The 25,112-nt window shown below is 36.1% G+C and overlaps 1 protein-coding gene across 1 annotated transcript; it reads left to right on the forward strand.

Annotated features, from left to right (window-relative positions):
- LOC127872891 (protein dispatched homolog 1-like) lies at positions 1 to 24,834 on the forward strand. The gene is made up of 12 exons (XM_052416379.1): positions 1 to 292; positions 5,794 to 5,850; positions 7,206 to 7,398; positions 7,664 to 9,519; positions 10,118 to 10,342; positions 10,863 to 10,988; positions 11,620 to 11,751; positions 17,267 to 17,390; positions 18,951 to 19,078; positions 19,312 to 19,389; positions 21,209 to 21,379; positions 22,392 to 24,834. Exons 2-12 carry the CDS (start codon positions 5,842 to 5,844, stop codon positions 22,776 to 22,778), a joined length of 3,429 nt encoding a protein of 1,142 aa, XP_052272339.1. The 5' UTR covers positions 1 to 292; positions 5,794 to 5,841; the 3' UTR covers positions 22,779 to 24,834.
- Positions 24,835 to 25,112: the final 278 nt, after the last annotated feature.

The following is a 25,112-nucleotide window of genomic DNA, read 5'->3' on the forward strand; positions in this document are numbered from 1 at the left end:
TCCTGAGCGTTCGATATTAATAATTATTTACCGGTAAATACCGATATATTTGTGTGCACTGTGGGAAATTACATTGTCGTTTTATTTTATTTAACAGGTTTGTGTGCACTAAGTAAGGGTTCAATAGATGATCACTTTATTTAACAATGTATATTAATAACGTTAAGTAAAAGTGCTGGATAGTTTTATGTAACAGTTTGTTTTAATAACAAATCGACATTATTTGTATTGGCTATGGAATTTAAAGGATAACGAATTCCTTAACCTTCTTGGGTTTTTCGATCAATACTAGGTATGTGCTTATATTTTCATTCCTATGTTGTGTTTATATACATTTTCCGTACATGTATGAATAAGCACTTTAACGTATGCTTTAAGGACATATCACTTCCTTAAATGGTCAGAAGTGGGTGAGGTAATGTTAAAGAATAATTCCTTATAAAAGCATTCTATATTAAGTTTGGAGCAATATGCATAATTAAAATAGCATATACTCCAGTGATACATGAACCAGTTGTAATGAAATCTTTCAAAAAGAGTAAATAATCACATATTTTCACCCTAAAAACCACTTTCTTCCTGGGCGACCAAAGTCCTTATTTTGTTATTTTCTTCATAAATCCACTGTTACCAGCTTGAACATACACCACTGTAGAACAAAGTGTTAGAGTATTATTAAATATAACACACTAGAAACACTGAAAAAAACATCCTTTTTTGTAAGGAAAAATGTAAACAACTGGAGTAAAAAAATAGTACACATGAACAAGTATGGTGGGCCAGTAATGATAATTTACACACAAGAAAATAAAAGAAACAGAAATATTGAAAACGTTTTAATAAAATCCCTTTAATTTCATAGTGTATATTAATTATATATGAATAATGATATATGAATGTGTTTGTTAAAGTGATGTTTTACACATTTTCAAAAGTTTACAATAAAATTTATTTATCATTTCTGGTCAACCATACTTTTTTCTTTCTATTTTTGGACTCCAGTTGTTGACATTTTTTCTTACAAAAAAAATGATTCTTTTTTCAATGTTTCTAGTGTGTTATATTTAATAATACTCTATTTAATAATACTCTTTTTGTAAATAAGATAGTTCAGGCTTTAATATGCGTGCAAGAATTAACCGCTGTGCAATAATATTCTCAAAACTCATTTTTTTTTTATCTTAACCTCGTTTCTATTTCACTAGTGCTTTGTTAAGTAATTCCCTAGTTGATTTTAAGCATTTAAATATTTTAAAATACATGTGAAAGCCTGTGGAGAATTATAAACCCTTTTCCACATTTCAATGCATACACAAATCGTCTATCTGAAATAACGCTTACTTCGCTTGGTTCGAGGAGTGGAAAAAGTGAGGATTTCTATTATTTGACAATATTCAAATCTGATAATTTCTTGTAATATTCTCTAGTAGAAAGTGGTTTCGACAAGAAAGAACATGACAGCGAAGAGCACGTACATACCGATAAGCTTATTCCTAGCCGACAGAAGTACGAAGTAACAGTAGTTCTTTCGGACAGAATACAGCTTTAGTGAACCGTCTTAAAATCGTCGAGAATCATTATCAAATGCAAATGCAAGACATAAAGATATACAGGGACTTGTTAGCGTACAACTAATGTTAAGAGCGACTTTTTCAAGTCACTCTTCTGTTGACTACGCTAGCCGGGGCGTCGTTGTATTGGCCAATGAGAGCGCACGTTTTGCATGAGCGACAGCACTCGTAGGCCTACATTAAGTGCAGTAAAATTATGCAGACGACGAATGAGTAGGAACAGTGGTCTAATGGTAGAACGCTGGCTTAGAGATCGAGAAGTCCCTGGTTCGAATCCCGCCTTGACCACTGCTATTGTCCTGAGCAAGAAATTTATCCCACATTTGCTCCTCTCCACCCAGGTGTATAAATGGGTACCTGTGAGGGAAATAAGCCAATGTGCCTAGGCTTCATACTTCGCCAATATGTTAACGGACGACTTATGACCCAGTGATCGGGGAAAAAATGTGAAGCGCCTCTGAACGCACATACTGTATGAAAAGGACGCTATATAAATGTTGGTAAAAAAAGATGTACATGCCATAAGGCGTGGTTTTGTGACAGTTTATTGTCGTTGTCACCTACCACAATTGGTCCCTAGACACAATTGGTCGGTAGGTTAAAACTTTAACGATAAAATGATAAAACGATTAAAAAAACGGCAAGTTATTTAGAAGCCTGGTGATGGCAACTGGGTATAATTCACGTGCAAATTGTGCATTGCATGCACAATGCAGTAAATTATATCATTTATTCGACTCGTAAAGAATTTTAACAAATTTAAGTTGAATTCATTGCATACCACTAAAACGTTTTGTCGAATTCTCAAATTGGCATAAATAAATTTGTAATCCGAAACACGCTTCTGAATTTTAATGTTAACGCGAAATAAACAAATACTAGCTTCAAATAAACAGTGCTTCGGGTATTTCTGCTGGTTCTTTGTCTCAGTAAACAGCGCGCGAAAACTATGTTGACATGTACAACGTCACGTGAAAAGTGTGGGTGTATTTATTTAATAGCAAGTTAGGCGACATACGTGTGTTAAGTTGGAAAACCCCGTCTCGATTGGACATTATTTCATCACATCTTTTAATAGTCACATATGCCAAAATGCATAAAAAAATAGAAAAAGGCGAATGATTATGTTTATGAAATACTTCAGTTAATTATTAAAAATGAAATATACGGGATAATCTGGCAATGAAAAGCGACGGGAAAAGAAGTTAGCATGCAGTAAGTGATACGTTGGGCTGATACGGATGCATTGGGGAATCGATCGAGTTGGGATATGCGTGAGAAAAAGTGTTCAGCAATGAAATAAATGTCCTTAACCATGACTTTATAGCTTTTTTCTTAACGAGTCATAACGGACCCAAATAATGTCATAAATAACGTACAGAGGGGGCTCATCTCCCTACGCCCCCCCCCCCCCTCCACTGATGGCAGCCCCGGGGAGTCTAAAAAAAAATCCTATGCACTGCGAGTACGTTGTGAAAAACAATTCCCGTTAACAATTTGATGCGGTGCCGATTTAATTCCAGTGCATGTATATTTCATCGTGTATATTTATATAGCTGATTTACACCCTGTTTTACAGCCGCGTGATAATAACCATTCACTATACATGTATGCAATGTAAAACTCATGTTTTCAGAAACAGCGCGAAATTATTGCTGTCGTCTGCAATGTCAAGTGCCACGAGTTGGGCTCAAAACCATGGCAACTAGCTTTTTCAAAGATTGAAACAACTCAATCCAATTAAACATGTGACTGTGGATCAATTAGGTCTAGGAAATAATTCAATTCCGGCTCACAATAAGACATGATGCATTGAAAGTCTGTCATGTCGGCAAATTAGATACACATAACACAACATGTACATGATTCTAGGCTTGTTATTCTTTAGCAAGGCAACCAAAATTCTATGAGATGGTTACCAATGCAGCAATCTATTGCGAAAAAAAGAGACATATTGTTTTATTTTGTCTAAGTTATCTCTATAACCTAAATATGAGGATAATCAGTGTAACCACATCTCGACATGTTCTTTAAGACACCCTCTTTATAAATTTGAATGGGTTGTGTCCATTTCAAATTTGCGATACAAAAAGCTATAACATTATTTTGAAAACTGAGCTGCGTGTAAGATTGTGCAATAGCGTACAACTTCGGTGCCTTCAGCGCTTTGATTTTGTTATTCAATTCGTCTTACAAACACCGGCGTAGTGGAAATGTTTTTATGTCGCGCAGCTAATTATAAATTTACGAGCAAAAGCGTTGATATAATCAGCCTTTGTTAGTATCTACCGTAATTGCCGGGTATATGTGGTGTATTTTATGTTTGCGATTTTCAAAGCGCATGTGGGCTTTATGACTCTTTAACAGTTTTGGTGTTTGATGAGTTGTATATTGATATTCACAGATGGCCGTATAATTTGTGATACTTCTTTATTTAAGAAAACGCAGCTCATAACGACATGCATGCTAAGAGATGCCATAGTCATATATAAAACGACGTTGCTGTGTTAAGTTTTGTTTGAGGCGGTCAAAGCATGGTTCTTTCACAATTCAAAAAATCATGCGTTATTATGGAATGAAAGATTTACCTAAATAAAAACTAAACAAAAATAATTGTTTATCCCTTTATTTTAATCGATAATTTAATTTATACCCCGTTCATCCTAAATTGCAAATGCAGTCGCGTTTAGCGGGCTCTAGGAAGTTACATTTCAAACAGTTGACAACGTGTAGATCTTAATCGCTCATTACATAACTACTTTTGGAACCCGTACCATAGGCGCTCGATTGCAATGTTTTTATTTATTTTTTTTATTTTTTATTTTTTTATTTTTAGTTACCCGTTGTTTATTATAATGCATACACATACTAAATCAATAAAATCTTCCGACAAAACGTCTTCTTAAAGGCTCTATAAAGGTGACAAATCCAATTATTATGCATATCAACTGGTCTGATTTTTACCAGATTACAGTTACTCTTGCATAAAAACTGCTAATAAAACAGCTTAGGTACAACGTTGTCAAGAATTATGGAAGATAAACCCGAAAGAAATGTTTACATTTTTGCAACTAACGTGATGTGTAGCCTCAGAGCGGTGACATATGCTAAAAATAGCCGAAAGAAAATTAAATTTTAATTCTATTTTTAAACAACTTTTAACCAGCAGAAAGTAACTTATTAGATCACTACAAACGTTTTAACCATTAAGAAAAGACCTACTTTGTGAATGATACCGGAAAACGTTGAAAATCATCGTTATATTTTTGGTCACCTGAGTCACTTTCACTTTCTCTTTTCCGAGTAAACAGCGATGTAAATAAACTGAGTGTTTGTAAAGACTTGGAGGACACTTTATTTTGAGCTCATAACAAGTTGTATTTCTCATTTTTTATTGTAGTGTCCAATAGCATATATATATATTGTTTTTTGATAACCTTTATAAATAAAATATGAAAAAAATATTTAAAAATCGGTAAATAATTACGGATCTTCACCTTTATAGAGCCTTTAAAAAAGACAGTTTGACTATGTACATAGAAATCGCCATTTTATCAACCAACGGAAGTGCGTCATTACCCATAATTAAATCGCTGTCACCCCGCTCGCTTATTGAAATTCGAGCGCAGGCCGGGAACCTCGCTCTTTGTCTATCTACTTTCAGTTTCAAAAGAAAAACATCCGCAGACGATGTGATAAATCTCTGTAACTATTGTTTCACTCACTTAATGGGATAATCAACACAATATATTGTAAATTGCATACATATGAAGCATTCCTTACCAATTGTTTAACTTGATTTCGTCTTCCTTGGCGATTTCCAGAAAAAAATCAAAGCATCAAACATTAAATTTGGCGCCCATAGTGTGTATTGTATTGGCTGTTTTTGTAGAGAAAGAGCGAGGTTCCCGGTTAAACAATTGGCAAGACTTTCATATCTGAATGTTTGGATACCTTTTTTCGAGATGTGAAAACGTGTCGATAGCTCTTTATAATTGTAAGCCAACAAAGTATATAAATCTATTGATGACTGATATTACATGTAAATGTAATAAAACCGGCATATGCAAGCTGTCCCATGTCATTCTTTGTTCATGGTATTTTAATCACTATGAAAGTTAACACTAGCGAACAGGATGTATGTCAATCATATACGGTTACTGTTTCGTGTATATTGTGCATTTACATTTCAGTGCACATGATCCTCTCTTTTCTGTTTAAGATTCAGGTCAAGGTAAAGCTGAATTAGAAGACACATCAATGAAAAGAGATGAGCGACGTATGTAACTTTTTCGTACATGGCTTTCTAAGTATGCATGACCTCAGCATTACATTTAAATGGTTCAGAAGACAAACATCTGCTTTTGCGTCTTGTCTGTTTGTCTCTTCGTCATACCTTCCGTCAACCAGCATCTAGATTTTTACGTCGTTATTTTTTAGTTCACCACGATTCAAAATCTCTTGAAATATTTTTAATGATCATTTTTAGCATATGGTAAGTGTTTATACATTGGTTTACAAAACACTGTATTATGCTGTATGTATGTCTGTCACTAGCCCGCACATCCGTCCGTCCGCCCGCCCGCCCGTCTGTCGTCTGTCTTTTCGCCCGCCCGTCAACCACAGCATTCTCTTGAATAATCTAACTCTAAGTTCTCTTTATATTCATGTATATACAAATATGCGCATAACTGGGATAGAGAACGCATTGGTGTTTTGTATCGTATTTTCCTAGGTTTGTATCGTATTTCTATGAACCTTGCAATCCTTATTTAGTAGCGTATATATATTGTATTTTTATTTAGATGAAATGTTTTGCATATTTCTAACGATAAATATGTTGTATACGGTGTGAAACATATCTGTTTAAATATCCATTTTTAGTAAGAATGAACTGCAACAATAGTATTATACATTACGTCGTCTTACGTATACTTTTATACTAAAATATAATGAAGACATGGCGATTTCTGTGTAATAATTTGATTTTTCAAAACGGAATGAATGGCCATGGTTACCATATGATATCCGACATATAAACGAATAGAAAAATGTAATGTTTACATGAATTCGTTACATTCAGACACCGACATAAACACATATGGACCAGACTTAGCTGTATTTTTACTGTAAGCGAAGGAAGGCATAACGGTTTCAGAACATAAGATGCATCTATTTCATTCTCAAGGTTATTCTGTCATTACTGTTTATACGGCTCGCCTATTGAATAAACGGTTCTTATGCATTTGGCTAGTAGACATGGGTTCGCTCGGCGTGTGGTGTTTCATCTGTGTACGGATTCCTCCCTCCGCTCCGCTTCAGTCAACACCATAGTCCAATATCTTTCGATTAAAAAGCTTATTATTGCAGCCCTTGATAATATTATTTAGATATGCTCCATTTTTCTGTCACATTAGAAGTAAATTGTGGGTCTAGGACAGTCCCCACATCCGAGCACAAACAAATCTTTAGCGTGACTCATCTAGACGTCACGAATATTCATAACACGATACATATAGACATACTAACTTATAACACAACTTCCAAATAAAATCAACTTTTTGTGCATAACGTTTTGCATTTGACGACCTACGTATCGATTAGAAATTTAAAATGTGTATTTAACATGTACAGCCAGTCGGGAAAGTGTCGCCTGTTCGCGTGAGGCCGGAGTCGGATGGCCACCAAACCGTTTTTGACGTGGCGTCACCGACAACGTCTGAGGACCTGGATCACTTGAAAGCGCTCGATGAGCAGAAGAAACGTCGAGAACAAGAGCCGCTCCGCTTTTGTCGTCTGGTGGCGGAATATCCTGTGCGAGCATTCCGTAAGTATCGCCCAAAACTAACATTTTAGCCGAAGATAAACTTGGATATCGGTTTAAGGTTTACCCTTTTGTTACGACGTAATTTGTTTTCAATACGTTAAACATAATCTGGTGGTTAGAAAGACATTGGTTTCGAGAGTTAACACACAGCGTACAAAGAAAAGGAGCGTTTTACTTCTAAAAGATTAAATTCACGTCCTTCAAAAGATGGCCTTTTTTAAGTTGTAATTACCCGGTACTCAAGTTATTTTTTTATCATTTTCAGTTTTGGCACTTTCTGTACACATGCTGATGGTTGTTATATCGGTAATTTTGTTGGTGTCCGGTTACGATCTACTTCCGGTGGATTTCGAAAACTTGCCCCTGGAGGTCAATGATCAGCCCTGGAGGCCGCGTGATCTAGCCTGGACACACAAGAATGAGATTGAGGGGTACTACAGCCGCACCCCGACGGCTTCCTACCGGCAAAACACCTACACCAGAGCAGATATTTTTCTGATCTATGACGGAGAGGGTAGTAATATTTTCACCAAAGCAAAGCTTCAGAAAATTCAGTCAATAGAAAATGCGATAACGTCAGTTCCAAAATACAAGAATTCTTACTGTCAGCTGAATGTTTTTAAGACCGCGTGCGAGAAACCGTTATCAATTATACGCTTTTTCGACGGGTCTTTTTCTATGCTGTCGCCGGTTTTTAATGACCCAAACTTCGACAATATAAACGCGGTGACATACGAAGGAACCACGAACAACTTTACAGCGGGTTTCTTTCGCTTTTTTCTCGGAAAATCCGCCGAAGTAAAGGCAGGATCGGCGTTCTCGACCGTCACGCGGTCGCGGATCCCGCTCGGCTACCCCTTGGAAGGCTACAAGAGCGATAAAGATTACGAGCAGCACATCCGGGACTGGACCGCTGCAGATGTCAAACCAATTCTGGTGGATGCCCGGGACTCCACGCAAGAGTTCGACTTCTCCTACATGTCACAGCTGCTGTGGATCGAAGACGTATTGAAAATGGCTCTGCAAGACGTTATATTCGTCGTCGGTAGTATATTCTTCATATTCGCCCTCATTCTGTTTCATACCCGGTCCCTCTGGATTTCCGGCTTCGCCATTCTCAGCATTGTGACAAGTTTCATTGGCACGAATCTCATATACACTGTCGTCATTGGCTTCAAATATATTGGCTTCTTTCACGTCCTCACACTGTTTATCGTGCTCGGAATCGGAGCAGACGACATATTCGTCTTTTACGATGTGTGGCGAAATACCGCCTATGACCAGTATCCGAGCCTCGCTCACCGGCTTTCAGATGCGTTCCGGAAATCCGTCTTTAGCATGCTGTTCACATCCCTTACAACCGCAGTAGCCTTCTTCGCTACCGCCATCTCTCCGTTACTGGCCACCAGATCGTTCGGCGTGTTTTCAGGACTGGTCGTAACCCTCAACTATATATCTGTAATTCTCTATTTTCCAACCGTTGTGGTCTTGTATCACGTGAAATTCGAACATTTTCAATGGCCTTGTATAAAGTTCTGTAAAAAGCACTGCAAATGCTTCCGTTGCTGTGAAAGCAAAAATATATCTGAAGTCGAAAGTATATCGACTGAACCGGAAAGGAAATCGAGTAAGTTCTTTAAAAGTAACATGATCGGTTCTTTACAAGACAACACAGCGAGCATCGGTGTGGTTGAAAACGGAAGAGGTTATATGACAGAAATCAGTATAAACAATCCCAATTTAAATAAACTTGATTCTGAGAAAACAATGTCCAATGGCTTCGACAATGAGACCACGAACGAGCAACTAGGCAATTCCAAAAATGAAAACGGTAACGTAAGCAATGGGCATACAAATAAGGCGTTTGAAAACGACATTAACGATAAACATGAAAAACCGAAATCAGACAAAACGTTACCTGACAATGCAGCCAAAGATGAACAAGTGAAAAGATACAACAAGAAAATGAAGCAGAAGTCGTCATTGGTGTTGTTTTTCAGGAACAAGTATTCGTGGTTTGTAACCCACAAGATCTTCCGTTGGGTGATACTGGCCGTGCTGTTGGGGGTCCTAGTCTTCTTCATCGTGCAGGCTTCAAAACTGGAGCCCGACAATGAAGGGGTAGGTAGCAGGAACCGAAACTTGTCTCTTGAAATGACCATCGGTGACCTGCTTTCTTGATTATTGAGCCTCGTTCTGGGGAAACGGGGCTGAATGGCGTTAAGTGGCGTCCCAGATTAGTCCGTGCAGTCCTACATTGTAATACAGTTCCAGGTCATTATTCCTACATCTTAATATAGTTCAAGGTTAATTATTATTCCTATATCGTAATACAGTTCAAGGTTATTATTCCCACATCGTAATACAGTTCAAGGTTATTATTTCTACATCGTAATACAATTTAAGGTTACTATCCCTATATCATAATTCAGTTCAATGCTATTATTCATAAATCGTTATACAGTTCTAAGTCATTATTCCTACATCTTAAGAAAGTTAAAGGTTATAATTCCTACATCGTAATACAGTTCAATGTCATTATTCATACACCTAAAACAGTTCAAGGTTATTATTCCTACATCGTTATACAGTTCAAGGTCATTATTCCTACATCTTAAGAAAGTTCAAGATTATTATTCCTACATCGTAATACAGTTCAAAGTTATTATTCCTACATCGTTATACAGTTCAAGGTCATTATTTCTTCATCGTTATTCAGTTCAAGGTCCTGAAGGATAGCCACGTGTACTCGATCGCGGCGAAGCACCTGCAGGAATCGTTCACGATCAGCGACGAGGACTCAACGATCACTATCTACATCGTCTGGGGGCTTCTGCAGAACGACATGTCCGGCTGCCACTTCTCCACGCCCGAATGCAAGGGGGAACATCGCTGGGACGCCAACTTTAACCCTAGCACACACGCGGCGCAAACCGCCATGAATGTAACTCGAATCGGCGTTTGTTTATATAATCAGTGCATAATCCAAACTCGATTCTATAAAAATTCGCGATACTTCGTGACTCGTTCGATTTTTTTCCCTGGTCACATGAATTCGAGAGTTATCGTAACTTTTATTTATCTCTTTTTGTTCTATGCCTCTGGACGATTTTTTTCTATCTATTTCTACATAAACCATGCATTCTCTTTGTATCTTTATTACACACGCGGTTTGTGCAAACTTACATCATTACCATTGTAAAAAGTTCAGTTGAAACACAGTTATTTTTCCTTCATGTTTTCGATAGCCTGAGGATTATTGATGCACTTTCGTTTCAGTGTCCTAGGTAAAAAAGCACTCGGTGTCTTGGAGTAAGATCTCGAAAACGCTACTTAAAGAGTGTGAATCAAATCCCGGACCCCCTTGCGAAAGGCAGACAACATATCCTCTAGGCAGTCGCAAATAACTGTTTGTGCATTCATCTGTAACCTTATAATTTCAAAAATCTCTTACATTCGGTAAGGCCCTGTGTGACCGGATGCTGAGTTTTACCAAGAAGGAGGCTGAAGACTTCCACATCAAATCGGACTACACGACGGGCAAGCTGCAGATCAACTGCTACATGCGCAACCTTGACACATTCCTGCAGGTCAGGGACCTCGCTTGTAAAACATCTAACGTTTACACTGGGCCCATATCTATACAGTTTACCGGCGACCATTGTTCTTGAACCTTTTAATATAAACACGGACCCATTTGTATTTTTCTTAACATTTATTAAAATTACCAGTGACATCATATGCAGAGCATGTTAAGTTAACACTGAATCCATGTCTATGAGGATTTGCTGTGGTTTCTGTTGTAGAGAAACTCAATTAAACACTGGATTCTTGGTAAGTTGTGTCCTAATTTGTATAGGGTCTCAATATTTTTAAGAGATTACTATAAAATCAAAGGTTTGCCTCAATTTAAGACAGCGTCGTAAAACAATATATACAGTTTCAGATAATAAAGGATGTAAGCAGCTGTATATGAGCATTTATTGCACGAGGTGGCATTTCGAAAAACGTTTAAAATTTATTTTCCCCTTTTAGGTCGGCGCAATATATGTCAACGTGTACCATATATTTCAATCAAAGTAATATTTGTAAAAACAACATTTTGTTTCCGATGTGAGCTCGCATAGTTCGCGCGTTAATCATCAATGGGACTATCTATATACTAATATGCAACTTGTCGTTTAAACAAGGTTTCTTCAAAGAAATTTTGATTCTATATAGGCCGAGAGCGCGAACACGAGTGTGGACTGGAACATCAACTATGACTACAACAAAGCTCTCAGCTTCATGACCAGCCGCAACACATTCTACAACACTACGGGTTTTGACAACAACTACAAACATTTCTTAGAGGTAACGTGTTCGTCCCAATCCCCTAGTGTGTGTTCTAGTTGTTGTTTATAAATCCAATGTGCCTTTAAAAATGTACTCGTTGTCATCATAATAAGAATAATAATCGTCGTCGTTGTCGTCGTTGTCGTCGTCGTCGTCGTCAGTATCATAATCATCATCATAATTACAAAGAAATAATCACGGCATAGTGTTTTGTTTTTGGTGTAAAGAGACTGGGATGCATTCCGACAAATTGAGGTTTTATCGAAAACGGAATGAAATAAGTTGAACAGTAATTAATATGTCAGTAAATTTAATTCAAATTCAGGATGAGAAATGACAATTTCAAATATATTTAAATACGTCAAATTGCATGTAATGTGTCAATATGAACAGGTTTATCATAATTTTATTTATTTTATGAAAACTATTAATATTATGTAAAGATATATATCATGTATTGGTTTCAAATATCACTTATTTTTGTGAGTTAACTATCTTTTTCTGGAATAGTTAAATACGTTCAATTGTAACGGCAGTCATGGTTTTACAAACGCCAATAAAATCGTATTACCGCTAGTGACCTTCATTATAAAAACAGAATTTAACGTCCCCTGCAAAACAGATTTCTTTTGCAAAATATCGAACATCACCCGACATATATTAAATTATGTAGTTTGGATGTAATGTGAACTCGTAGCCCATATGAACTTAAAGCTGATCCGCTGGTTTTAAAAGAATCAACTTCTGGTACATGTTTAACTACTGTCTTATGTGTCGTTCACATTAGTAACCCGGTTCACAAACCGTTAAACAGTTTAAGTAACTTGTTATGGGTTACAGCCAAGCTAGTGTTCCCGACTTCGGATATTCGACGTACTATTGTACACTCTTGATAAAGATACACGTTCTTAGATATATTTCATACTGTCCATATAAAAGGTTTAAACTTAAGTATTTAAAAAAAACGTTACATGCACTAGTAAACCATTCTTTCCATTATTAATTCGGTGTAGATGTACCGGTTATCAATAAGCGATTATAAACTGACTCAATTGAGACTTGTCATCAAGTACGTGTAATAGTATAAGCCATACAAATACATAGAATGTGTACGTTTTGCAGACGAGTTGACCCATATGTCATGAAACATTTAAAACGTGTATATACTTGTATCCACGTAAGATTTGATCTAACAAAATTATGAATACACATGTAGTATAGATACCCCAGGTGATCTTGTATGTGTCGTCGATGTTTTGGTCCTCGAGAATGCGTACATGCATCTCTGTTTGCAGCATACAGCAATTCTAGTGCATAGCGCGCTTATTTCAATATTACAAGTGTGAAGAGGCATATGCCCGTTCATTTTGTGAAATTTAAGCGACACAAAATATAAGCGCTTATTTTCTTTTAACAAAATAAGTACGCTTATATTCGTCTTGTGAAATTAAAGCGAAATAAAATATGCAAAAATATATTGTACAATATGATTGTATAATTGTGATAAATGTTACTTGCATGGGCATAGTATTCGAAGTAATATAATTAAGCAGACCGGTTTATTTATTGCGATAATGTATGCAGCGGGAAAATTGAACGATGACAATTGGCCTATATTAAGTGGATTCAAACTTATGCAATAGATTTACTCAGGCAAAGGTCGCCGTGGCGTAGTGGAAATGGTGTCTGCCTACTGACCGGAAGGTCACGGGTTCAATCCTTACTATAAGAGCGTTATTGAGATCTCTCCAAAGTCAGCAAGTACTGGTTTTACACAGGAAACGGAATCGTTCACTATCGTCTTAATGAGCCTTGGGTTTTCGAAGCAATGGAGCTAAAAAGGTTTAAACAAATAACTCCGGCTTGGACTCGCGTATACAAAACCCCACACGTAGGTACACACTGACGCATTCAAAATCGTTTCAAAATCACATAAAGTATCAACATTTATTATTTGAATTCAAGTTTTATTGGTTGATATAATTGTTCTGGGTACATATATTCGTCTACTTGTGTAAACAGGTAAACCAACCTTTAAAAAGCGTTATGTAACGTTTTATGGGTTACAGCCAAGCTAGTGTTCCCGACTTTCGATAATCGACTTACTACTGTGCACTCTTTATAAAAAATACATGTTATAAATCTATTTGATAATGTCCTTATATAAGATGTTAACTTTAGTAATATAAAAAAAACATGTCATGCACTAGTATAACATATTTTTCTATTATTCATAGGGTGTGTTCGTACCGGTTACCAATACGCGATTATCATCAGGCGTAATTCGGACGTGTCTGAACTTTTAAAGGGATCTTTTCACGTTTTGGTTAATTGACAAAATTGAAAAAAAGTTGTTTCAGATTCGCAAATTTTCGTTTTAGTTATGATAAACAGTAATACTGAACATTTACCATGGTCTAATATAGCCAATATATGCATCTTTTGACGATTTAAAAACCTGAAAATTATACAGCGTTGCAACGCGAAACGATTGAATAATTTGGAGAGTTCTGTTGTTGTCGTTTATTTTTGTGAAACTACGAAGATTGCTTATATAAAGTATAAAATATGTCTTTCATATATACTTGGCAGGATGGCCGAGCGGTCTAATTGGTTTTTACTCCAGGACTCCGGGGGTCACTGGACCTGATGCGGACTACTTTTTTTCCTTTTTTTAATTTTATTCTTGATTTTTTATTGGAGCTTTTTAGATCCAATGTTTACATTTATCAATATAAAGCATTCAATGACAAACTTCAAAACATGCCAAAATCTGTGAAAAGGCCCCTTTAACATTATAATTTTTCTATCGAGTTATAGTACAAGCAATACATTTACAGAGAATCAATGTATACGATTTGTCGACGAGTGGACCCATATCGTAGGTCTTAAAACATTTTAAAACAGTATGTATTTATATCCGCGTAAGTTTTTATCAAACACACTTATAAACATACATGTAGAAAGATACTCCAGGGTGATCACATTGTTGTCGATGTTTTGGTTAACGGACAATCGGCCATGCTTATATGCTTCTCCTATTGCTGCAATACAGTAATGCGAGTGAATATCAGCTTGCTGTCTTGTAACAAGAGGTAAATGTCTGCTCATTAAGTGCAATTTGAGCTTAACATAATATGTAAAACAATACAATGATTGTCTAATTGTGCGCAAAGTAACTTTCATCAAAAGCGTACGCATTAATCTGAAGCATAGTTTTGAACTAGATTTATTGTGATAATAATAGTATATGCAACGAGAAAATTGAACGCTGACCGATTGGTCTAAATTAAGAGCACGCAAACTTAGTTCAGTATATTTACTCCTTCAAAGGTCGCCGTGACATTACTTTTACATTTGGTCTGTATGCACTGCGCGAATATCTTAAACTGTTCTGACAGTTAGGCTGAAGTCGATCATGACATACTATGTACGATGGGCTCACATTACATCAACGTTTCTAAACTGTCAAGTAGGTTTTTGACAATGACACGATCTAAAGTGGTTGTATTTGTTCAATAATAATGCTTAATATAAAAAAAACATATCATTTATACGCCGACTGTCTTTTAAAAATACATTTCTTTTTAAAGCTATATCGAAGCACGGGCTTAGATGAGATGTGAGATGTGTCAATATACGCTCCGTGATCGAAGCAATAATTTAATCTGGTACTAGAAACCTTTCGAATTTGGATTAACATCTGATTTGTAAAATTTTGTTGCTAAACGTGTGAATAATTTAACAGTTAAACGATTGTAAAGACAATGAAAATGCCCTCAATGGTGAATCACCGCTTTGAGCCTTGTAATGAATTCAGAACCAGCGGTATGGCGTACCATTTGGTTCGAAAGTCAACAAGACCTACTAGGTAAAAAGAGAAATGTACTTCGACGTACCATATGTACGTCGAAGAACATTTTTTTGTACTTCGACGTACACAATAGTACTTCGAGGTACAGTTTTTACCGACCTATGAGTGTTAGCAAATCAGAAGACGCCTTACATATGTTGCTTTTAGAGATATTTGACATTGAACATTATTATTTTATATTTATACCAAATTATGCGACTATCGACCGCTAACTCATAGATATTGTGCGTATTTATTGAACATTATTATTATTATTATTATTATTTATACCAAATTATGCGACTATCGACAGCTAACTTATAGATATTGTGCGTATTTATTTACCTGGCGTGGCGGAATTTACAAACTGATGCAAATGATGGTAATCACAAAATACGACCAAATCAGGGAGGTTATTATACCTTTTTAATCCCGTAATCGTTTGGTAACTGTTTGGTTACCGTTGGGAATTTCCTACACAGTAATGCGCTGGATCGTGATACTCCGCCTCGCATGGTCAATAGATACTCACAATATGCTTGATGGTTTTATTTTTAAAAAAGGTAACTATGAATCTTCTTCAAAATGGTATATAATCTATTTCAATGCATTAACTACTTGAAACCCCTTTTTTCAATTTGGTATTTTTATTCATTTTGTCCTAAAGTAAAATAGAGATTTTAAACATTTACATTAATATGAATAAATCTGAAGGAAAAGCGGCTCATTAGACGAGTGTTTTGAATGGCTGTTCAGAAAATGTGTACGTCGAAGTACAAACATGTACGTCGAAGTACAAATTTTACTTCGACGTACAAATATATACTTCGAAGTGTATTTCATATTTGTTCTTCGAAGTACAATTTTTGTACTTCGACGTACATATTGTACGTCGTAGTACATTTCTCTTTTTACCTAGTAGGTCTTGTTGACTTATGACCAAAATGGTACGCCATACAGCGGTTGTCAGTTTTAAATTTCCACCAGGTGTTTAATACGTTATTGTGCAATGTCATTGCAAAGATCTATCAAGAACGTGTATTTATAGATCTTTGTCCATTGTATTGTGGTAATTATGTTCGTTACAAGCGAAAACCATTGAGCCTCGTCTTGGGAATTCCCGGCTTAATGTATTATAAAGTATGTTAATCGTAAAGTATCGGCCCAAAAGAAAGAGTCCTTCATACAGCGCTTGCGATTTTCAACAAGGGTTTTATGATACCCAACTTTCAAGCGAGCGCACCACTGTATAATAAGAATATGTGATAAGTTTTAAATAATGTCAATTGCTAAGTTGGCATGCAGAACCATTTAGACGTGCAATAATATTCACATTTAAGCAGCGTGCGGTATCGGTTTCCGTGAAACATCATACCATATATTTACGTCTCATTTATGGCTTGACAATGTGCGAGATAAAGACAAAGATACATTATTTTACCTGCGTTTCACCAACATTTTGAATGGAACCTCAGCTGCTGATCTATTTCTGTTCAATGTTCACTAACAATCATTCACACATAACCAAATCAACCTAAACACATACATGGCGGTTTCCAACAAGTGTCGCCTTCATGTTCAACTATGTCAAAATTCGTCAAATATTTATTATATTGACTTAATTTGACCGCATTAACGCATCGATTCCGTAATGGTTACCATGGACACTGTATGCTTCAGGTGCCGATCTCCTACTGGCTTACCAACAAGTACACGTTCGACTACCAGTCAGACTTCTATCTCTTTAACCACCTGATCGGCGAGCAGACCGGGGACTACACGCAGACACTCCTCACAGACAACAGTACGTACATTACTTCTATCTCTTTAACCACCTGATCGGCGAGCAGACCGGGGACTACACGCAGACACTCCTCACAGACGAAAGTACGTACATTCGGTCATTACAGGGAAACCAGACCCCGTTCACACAAACAACTTTAGTGTTAATCCCTTTCAACCGTGCAATTTCCTATTAAAGGGGCCTTTTCACGTTTTGGTAAATTGACAGAAAATTGCTTCAGATTCGCAAATCGTTGTAGTTACGATATTTGTGAGGAAACAGTCATACTGAATATTTACCATGCTCTAAAATATCCATTATAGGCATCTTTTGACGATTTAAAAACCTGAAAATTATACAGCGTTGCAACGCGAAACGATTGAATAATTTGGAGAGTTCTGTTGTTGTCGTTATATTTTATGATATTACGAGGATTGCTTACATAAATTATAAAATACATCATTCATTGAATGAGCGCGGCCGAGTAGTCTATGCGATATACTTTCACTCCAGGGGTCAGTGGTTCGAGCCCAGTTGAGGGTAATTATTTTTCTTTCTTTAATTGTATTCTTGTTTTCTTTTACTGGAGCTTTTTAGATCCAATGTTTACATTGATTAATAAAAAGCATTTAATGACAAACTTCAATACATGCCAAAATCTCTGAAAAGGTCCCTTTAAAGAAAATGGACTTTTCTTTACTTGTTCATATTGTTTTACTTGTTCATATTTTGGCAAAATGACAGTTTAAAAATGGCATAGATACAACAAAATAGTGTATGCATTATCATCAACCAGTCAAAACAACTTACCTGTCTGTGAAAAATAATTAAAATTTCGTTTCGTTGATAAAATATGATAAATCGAAATAATTGAAAAATGAACATCGTTAGTCATCGCTAGTTTGGAATATACTTAGCATGTGTTTTGCTAATCAAGCGTTTAAAACAAGCTGACATGTCCGTTTTATATAGTGGTAAGGCGAGTTAGGCTTTACTCTCTGGTACGAATCCAAGCAAATGCAATCTTTTCTTGTTAATTTTTATGTCTGTCTGTTGGTTTGTTTGCACCAACTTTAACATTTTGCAATAACTTTTGCTATATTGAAGGAAGCAATTTCATATTTGGCATGCATGTGTATCTCATGGAGCTGCACATTTTGAGTGAGAAAAGGTCAAGGTCAAGGTCATCCTTAAAGGTCAAAGGTCCAAAAATCAAAGCGGCGCAGAAGGGGACATAGTGTTTCTGACAAACACATTTCTTGTTTTTAGCTTGTATCAAGTTAAATTATTTCAATGTTTTTAGTCTTGTTAGTAAAAACATTTCATTGCATTTAAAAAACGATAATCTGTGAATAACTCCCTTTTATGCAACTAGTTGTAACACGATCGCGAATAGCTTTCGCTGGCTTTCTGGACGAGGCAGAGTCTATCGGACAACACAGAAAGCATTTACAATTTTATTTAATTTTTCATTTTATCATTATAACATTTTGTTGACACGTTTAACACAATTTGAAGCGTAAACTTTTTACAGTGAAATCTAAATTATTTATAAACAAACTCTTGTATACTCGTATTTAGAAACGAAGTACGGTAATAACATCCGGTACGTGGCCATACAAGTGAACACGACGTTGAAGGGCCAGACGCTTGGTTACGCCAAGGGGATTCCCATTAAGGACAAGTGGGAAGAGTTTGTCAATGCGGAGGTAGGTGAAGAGATTGAACAGATGTGTGCGGGGAAAATGCGCGTTGACTTATCTAGACGGATTTTGATATTGAAAAAAAAAGTATTTGAGTTTGATATTGGATAGCGCGGGAAATCTTTTTAAGATACAGTATAGTGCATTGAGTTAAGTCAACAGTAAAATGTTGACACATCTAACAAATTTCTTTCTTAAAGTTTTATGTTTGTTTATTTCGCACCTTTGTATTTTTACAGATGGCAAAAATGCCCGCAGAAATGGCAAACGGCTTTCAAGTTGTGGAACAAATGTGGCACTGGCTTATCATTTCTAAGGTAACAGTAACGTGTAGAAACTCTAATGAATAGCAGTTATGCGGTTTGAACGTAGGCTTTTATTTGAAAATAAGTGGCCCATTAACGTGTTTACCGGTATTCTTTACATGGATATATTACTAAAGTCGACACAAGTACGGCCTAGAATTCCATAAAAAAAACGGTGAATTAATATTAACGTTTCGATTACAAATCTAGCATATGGTCTCTGTACACGATTTCTGGTGATGCCTGTGAAATTAATTAACTAAGAATGCATCGAAGTTATTTAACGTAGCTTTTAAGTGTATACTGCTCTCATAAACCTTAGTATTCACCTAGTATGTCGTTCTCCTAAACCTTAGTATTCACCTAGTATGTTGTTCTCCTAAACCTTAGTATTCACCCAGTATAATGCTCTCCTAAACCTTAGTTTCACGAAGTATGTTGCTATCCTAAACCTTAGTATTAATCTAGTATGTTGTTCTCCAAAACCTTAGTATTTACCCAGTAAATTGCTCTCATAAACCTTAAAATTCACCAAGTATGTTTCAATTCTAAACCTTAGTATTTACCCTGTATGTTACTCTCCTAAACCACAGTATTCACCCAGTATGTTGCTCACCTAAACCTTAGTATTCACCCAGTATTATGCTTTCATACACCATAGTATTCACCAAGTATGTTGCTCTCCTAAATCTTAGTATTCACCCAGTATATTGATGTCATAAACCTTACAATTAACCAAGAATGTTGCTCCCATTAACCTTAACATTCACCCAGTATGTTGCTCTCCTCAATCTTATTATTCACCAAGTATTATGCTCTCATAAACCTTAGTATTCACCCAGTATGTTGCTCTCCTAAACCTTAGTATTCACCAAGTATGTTGCTCTCATAAACCTTAGTATTCACCCAGTATGTTGCTTTCGTAAACCTTCGTATTAACCAAGTATGTTGCTCTCCTAAACCTTAGTATTCACCCAGTATGTTGCTCTCCTAAACCTTAGTATTCACCCAGTATGTTGCTCTTATAAACCTTAGTATTCACCCAGTATGTTGCTTTTATAAACCTTAGTATTCACCCAGTATGTTGCTCTCATAAACCTAAGCATTCACCCAGTATGTTGCTCTTCTAAACCTTAGTATTCACACAGTATTAGAATTCACCCAGTATGTTGCTCTCCTAAACCTTAGTATTCACCCAGTATGTTGCTCTCCAAAACCTTAGTTTTCACCAATTATGTTGTTCTCCTAAACCTAAGTATTCACCTAGTATGTTAATCTCCTAAACCTTAGTATTCACTCAGTATGTTGCTCTCCTAAACCTTAGTATTCACCCAGTATACTTCTCTCATAAACCTTAGTATTCACCCAGTATATTGCTCTCATAAACTTTAAAATTCACCAAGTATGTTGCTCTCATAAACCTTAAAATTTACCCAGTATGTTGCTCTTATAAACTTCAAAAAATCACCAAGTATGTTGCTCTCATAAACCTTAAAATTCACCCAGTATGTTGCTCTCCTAAATCTTAGTATTCACCAAGTATGTTGCTCTCATATACCTTAGTATTCACCCGGCATGTTGCTGTCCTAAACAATAAAATTCACACAGAATATTGCTCTCCTAAACCTTAGAATTCACCCAGTATGTTTCTCTCATAAACCTTAAAATTCACCTAGTATTTTGCTCTCATAAACCTTAGAATTAACCCAGTATATTGCTTTCATAAACTATAGAATTCTCCCAGTCTGTTGCTACCTCTGACCTTAGAATTCACCCAGTCTGTTGCTATGCCAAGCGCTAAGAATTCATCCAGTCTGTATCTATAAACTAGATGCTGGCCGACAACGCCGTGTGGGGTATTGTGATCGGTGTGTGCCTTGCCTTCCCAATCCTGGTGCTCGCCACTGGCAACCTGATCACTGGTAGCCTAGCAACGTTCTCCATGTGCTGCAGCACGATCTGTGTCGTTGGGGTCGTCCCTCTCGGTGGTTGGAAGCTCGGGGTATGTTCGGGATTATTTAATTGAGCTTCGCTCCGGGAAAACAGGATTTAATTCATGTGCGTGAAGTGTCGACCCAAAATAACCTGTGCAGTCCGTCTAATCAGGGACGACACATTCCGCCAAAACTGTTTTTTTGTTGCTAAAATGAATTCCGTTAAACGAAAAATACAATATAAGCGGAAAGTGTCGTCTTTGATTACCTTGTGCGGACTACACGGGCTAATCTGGGACGGCACTGAACGCACATTCAGGAAACCCCGTTTCAACAGCGATGTTCCATTTTATTGACTACAGGTTTAATTCCATTTATTAGAACCTTGCGGAATTTTTCTTTTAAGAAATTAAAACTGTTTCATTGCTTTTCAATCTTTATAGTTCTCGTAAAAGACGTTATGGTAATCATGTTTAACTGGGATGCATAAGATGCCTGCATACGCTACATTTGTTCGTTGATGAATAGTCTGCCATTTTGAAGCTCGTCTCGCCAAATGGCATTTGCTCTGGATTGAGCAAATTTATTTTTTAAAGATTTGATGAAGTTCCCAAACCTGTTTGTCTTAATAAAGAAAGTATTGCAGTTTTTCAACTGAGCAACAAACACATTGGGAGACCAAAATGACGATGGCTTAACAACAGTGGTGCTGTCTTTGATGAAACTTGAAATCTCGAAAACAAAGGGTTTTTAGCGCTAACAATTAGGAGAGAATATGTGATTAGTGTAGCTTAGCGTTTTATATGTACATTTGATTGAGAACAAACATACAGAAAATAATAGTGCATTTTTGGAGAACTTTTACTTTCTATTTTATAATTTATGAGAATATTTACATCGAGTAGCCTTGATGTTTATGTTGTTGTTTTGAAGATTTCATGAATATTTGCCATTTATATCTACCGGGTAATACTTGTTTTTTATCATTTCACATGGAATGCACGTTCAGTGGAGAAGCGCGCAGCAGCCTTAGTATACAACACAAACGCATACGTAATAAATAATTGCACTACTTTTCAGGTGTTGGTTTCCCTAAACATGTCTATGGTGGTCGGTTTGGCAGTGGATCAGGTCGTGCACCTGGCGGAAGGTTACACGATGTCGCTGCATAGAGATCGACAAATGCGCCTGCGCGACATGTTGGACGAGATGGCGGTTTCTATATTTTTCGGAGCACTCACAACTCTCGGGGCGGCCATGTTCATGTTTTTCGCCCAGTTGTTATTCTTTCTTCAATTCGGAATTTTCATGTTTTCTACCATTATATTTTCGTTATTTTTCTCCATGGGATTATTCGTTACATTGATGGGTCTCGTAGGACCTCAAGGTGACACCGGAAACGTACTCGCTATGTGCCGGAAATTGATAAACTATTGCAAAAGCAAGCGGAAAAAATCCGATAGCTGAACAGCAAACTTATCGCAATGCATTCAACTACAATAAGGACTAATAAGGTCATTGAACAGCGCAGTTATCTTATTTTAATAATTTATTTTAAACCTATTCATTTTAGCTCAAGTTCACTAACAGTCTCATACTTTTAGAGGCACTCTCGAGTCCGTTTAATGTTTGCTTTTAAAACTTTCTTATTTTATGCCTTGTTAGTTTTTAAATATTATTTTTGATCAACTGATAATTGTGTTGCTATTTTGGTTGTTGGTAAGAAAGTTACTTTTCGCCACAGGTTTATCACTATACAAGGTATTTATCAATTATCACGCACTTCTACTTAATTCAATTTACGTGCTTAACATCGAACGTTGTTCAAACATCATTAAGCGGATTGAAACGGCCTTAAACGCTATTAACTCATATACTTATCAGTAATTTGATTATTTATTTCTATGATCATGGTTTATGTCGCATTTGTTTGTTGGTCTTTCATTTTATTGAACGTTTTCGAAAATCTATATCATTGAATGTGTAAGTTGTTTTAATTTGTTTTATATTTTAAACAATCATGTTGTTGTAAATAGAATGTATTAGACAATGTTACTTTTAATTAAAGGTCTATACCGGACATTAATTATGTACCCGGGGATGGTCCGTTAATTGGAATTTCCAATATACCGGCAATCATATTGCTATTATTGTCTGACACTTTCAGTTTGAGCCAATCTCGATTTACTATGTAGGACATACTATTGTGTAGGAATTTTAGTTTAATGACCATCTGAATTTCAAAAACATCCAAACAACAATTAGACCATTAGAATTTAATGAGCTTATAAGATGTAGTGGCATTATTTGGATAACCGAACAAAAGTTACTGTTGTGAAAGCTAAACCTCGTGTTTCTGCGATGCACTTTTCTAACGGTCTTTCCGTCAAATATTAACAGTTAAGGGGGTTTACATGTATGTATTCATTTTAAAGATCTGCATTTGAATAGTTATATAAAGTACAACTGATTTTTTGATGTTATAGAAAATTAAATTTAATCGAGATTGTTACATAATTGGAACATTTACCCAAGTGATTATTTTATTTATTGATTTATATTTTATACAGATATTATGAGTTGTTACTAACGCCGATTTACCTGTACACTTGTTATTATACGAGTATACATTTGTCATAGTATGACTTTTACCCCTTTCTTGTTGTGTTGGTATATGATGACAATCATTTATGTGAAGTGACTTCATTGAATGTTACAGTGTGCGACAAATGAGTTCGTTTGTAGCCCATGGTTATACAGTTTATACATCAATGCATGTTACATTTCACATTTACCGGTACTATGCACTATACACTTTTTATGCTGGTTTTTGCAGAATGTAAGACGTATACGAAATATCTATTACATACATGTCCATTTATAACTACAAACTCGTGTTATTATTACTATAAATATTATCATATAAGTGATACTGCATCAGGTTATGTTAAATGGCACATTATGTATTTAACCTTAGTTTTTTCTGCTCGATTGAAATATTTCAAGGTCTTATCTCATTAAGAGGCAATTTCCTTTCCACACAATATTTATAAAGCATTTAAGTTCACATAATGCCCTTTGCAAAAAAATGCGAAATTTGAGAAAACCGAACCTTTGCGTATATTGGTTGTTTCTACTATTAAATGAACACGCACACAATCTATTGACTTTGGAGAGTTGAGTGAAAAACTGTTGTACGCGCTCATCTTTTTTTAAATACGCGTTACAAATTGCTTCTCGCTCAACATTCGTCTAGCATCGTTTCAAAACGCAGTGCTGTATCCCTATTATATTCATTTGACTTATGCAAAAGTTGTATTCATTCGGGTCTACTAGCGGGAAATTGCAGCAATGTTTGTATCGCGGATCTAGTCAGTAAACAAACTGAAATCCATGTATACACCGTGCATAGTACTTTTCCAGTTTAACGTCATATTTCTGCAATGTTGTAACGCTGTTTTTGTTTACTATTTTGGTTGTTTGTTTAAATCATATTCAAATAAACGAACATTGAAGTTGTTTACATTTATTGTCTTTAGTTTAGTTTGAACCTTTTTATTTTAGCTTGATTACATCAAAAGGCTTAGCGCTTACTGAAACGGTCTCAAGTCCTGTGACTAAGAACAAGTACTTGGTGTCTTTGTGGAAGATTTACAGAACGCTCCCACAGTGGGCATCAAACCCCGGTCTCTAGGCGGACACCATATCCACTAAACAACGAACATTTATTATAATTGTGCCATGTATTGTCTTTTATGAGCGGACATGGCATCCCGTACTATGGTAATTGTGTCGCAAGTA

Source organism: Dreissena polymorpha, chromosome 3 (assembly GCF_020536995.1).
Source record: "Dreissena polymorpha isolate Duluth1 chromosome 3, UMN_Dpol_1.0, whole genome shotgun sequence".
Taxonomy (NCBI): domain Eukaryota; kingdom Metazoa; phylum Mollusca; class Bivalvia; order Myida; family Dreissenidae; genus Dreissena; species Dreissena polymorpha.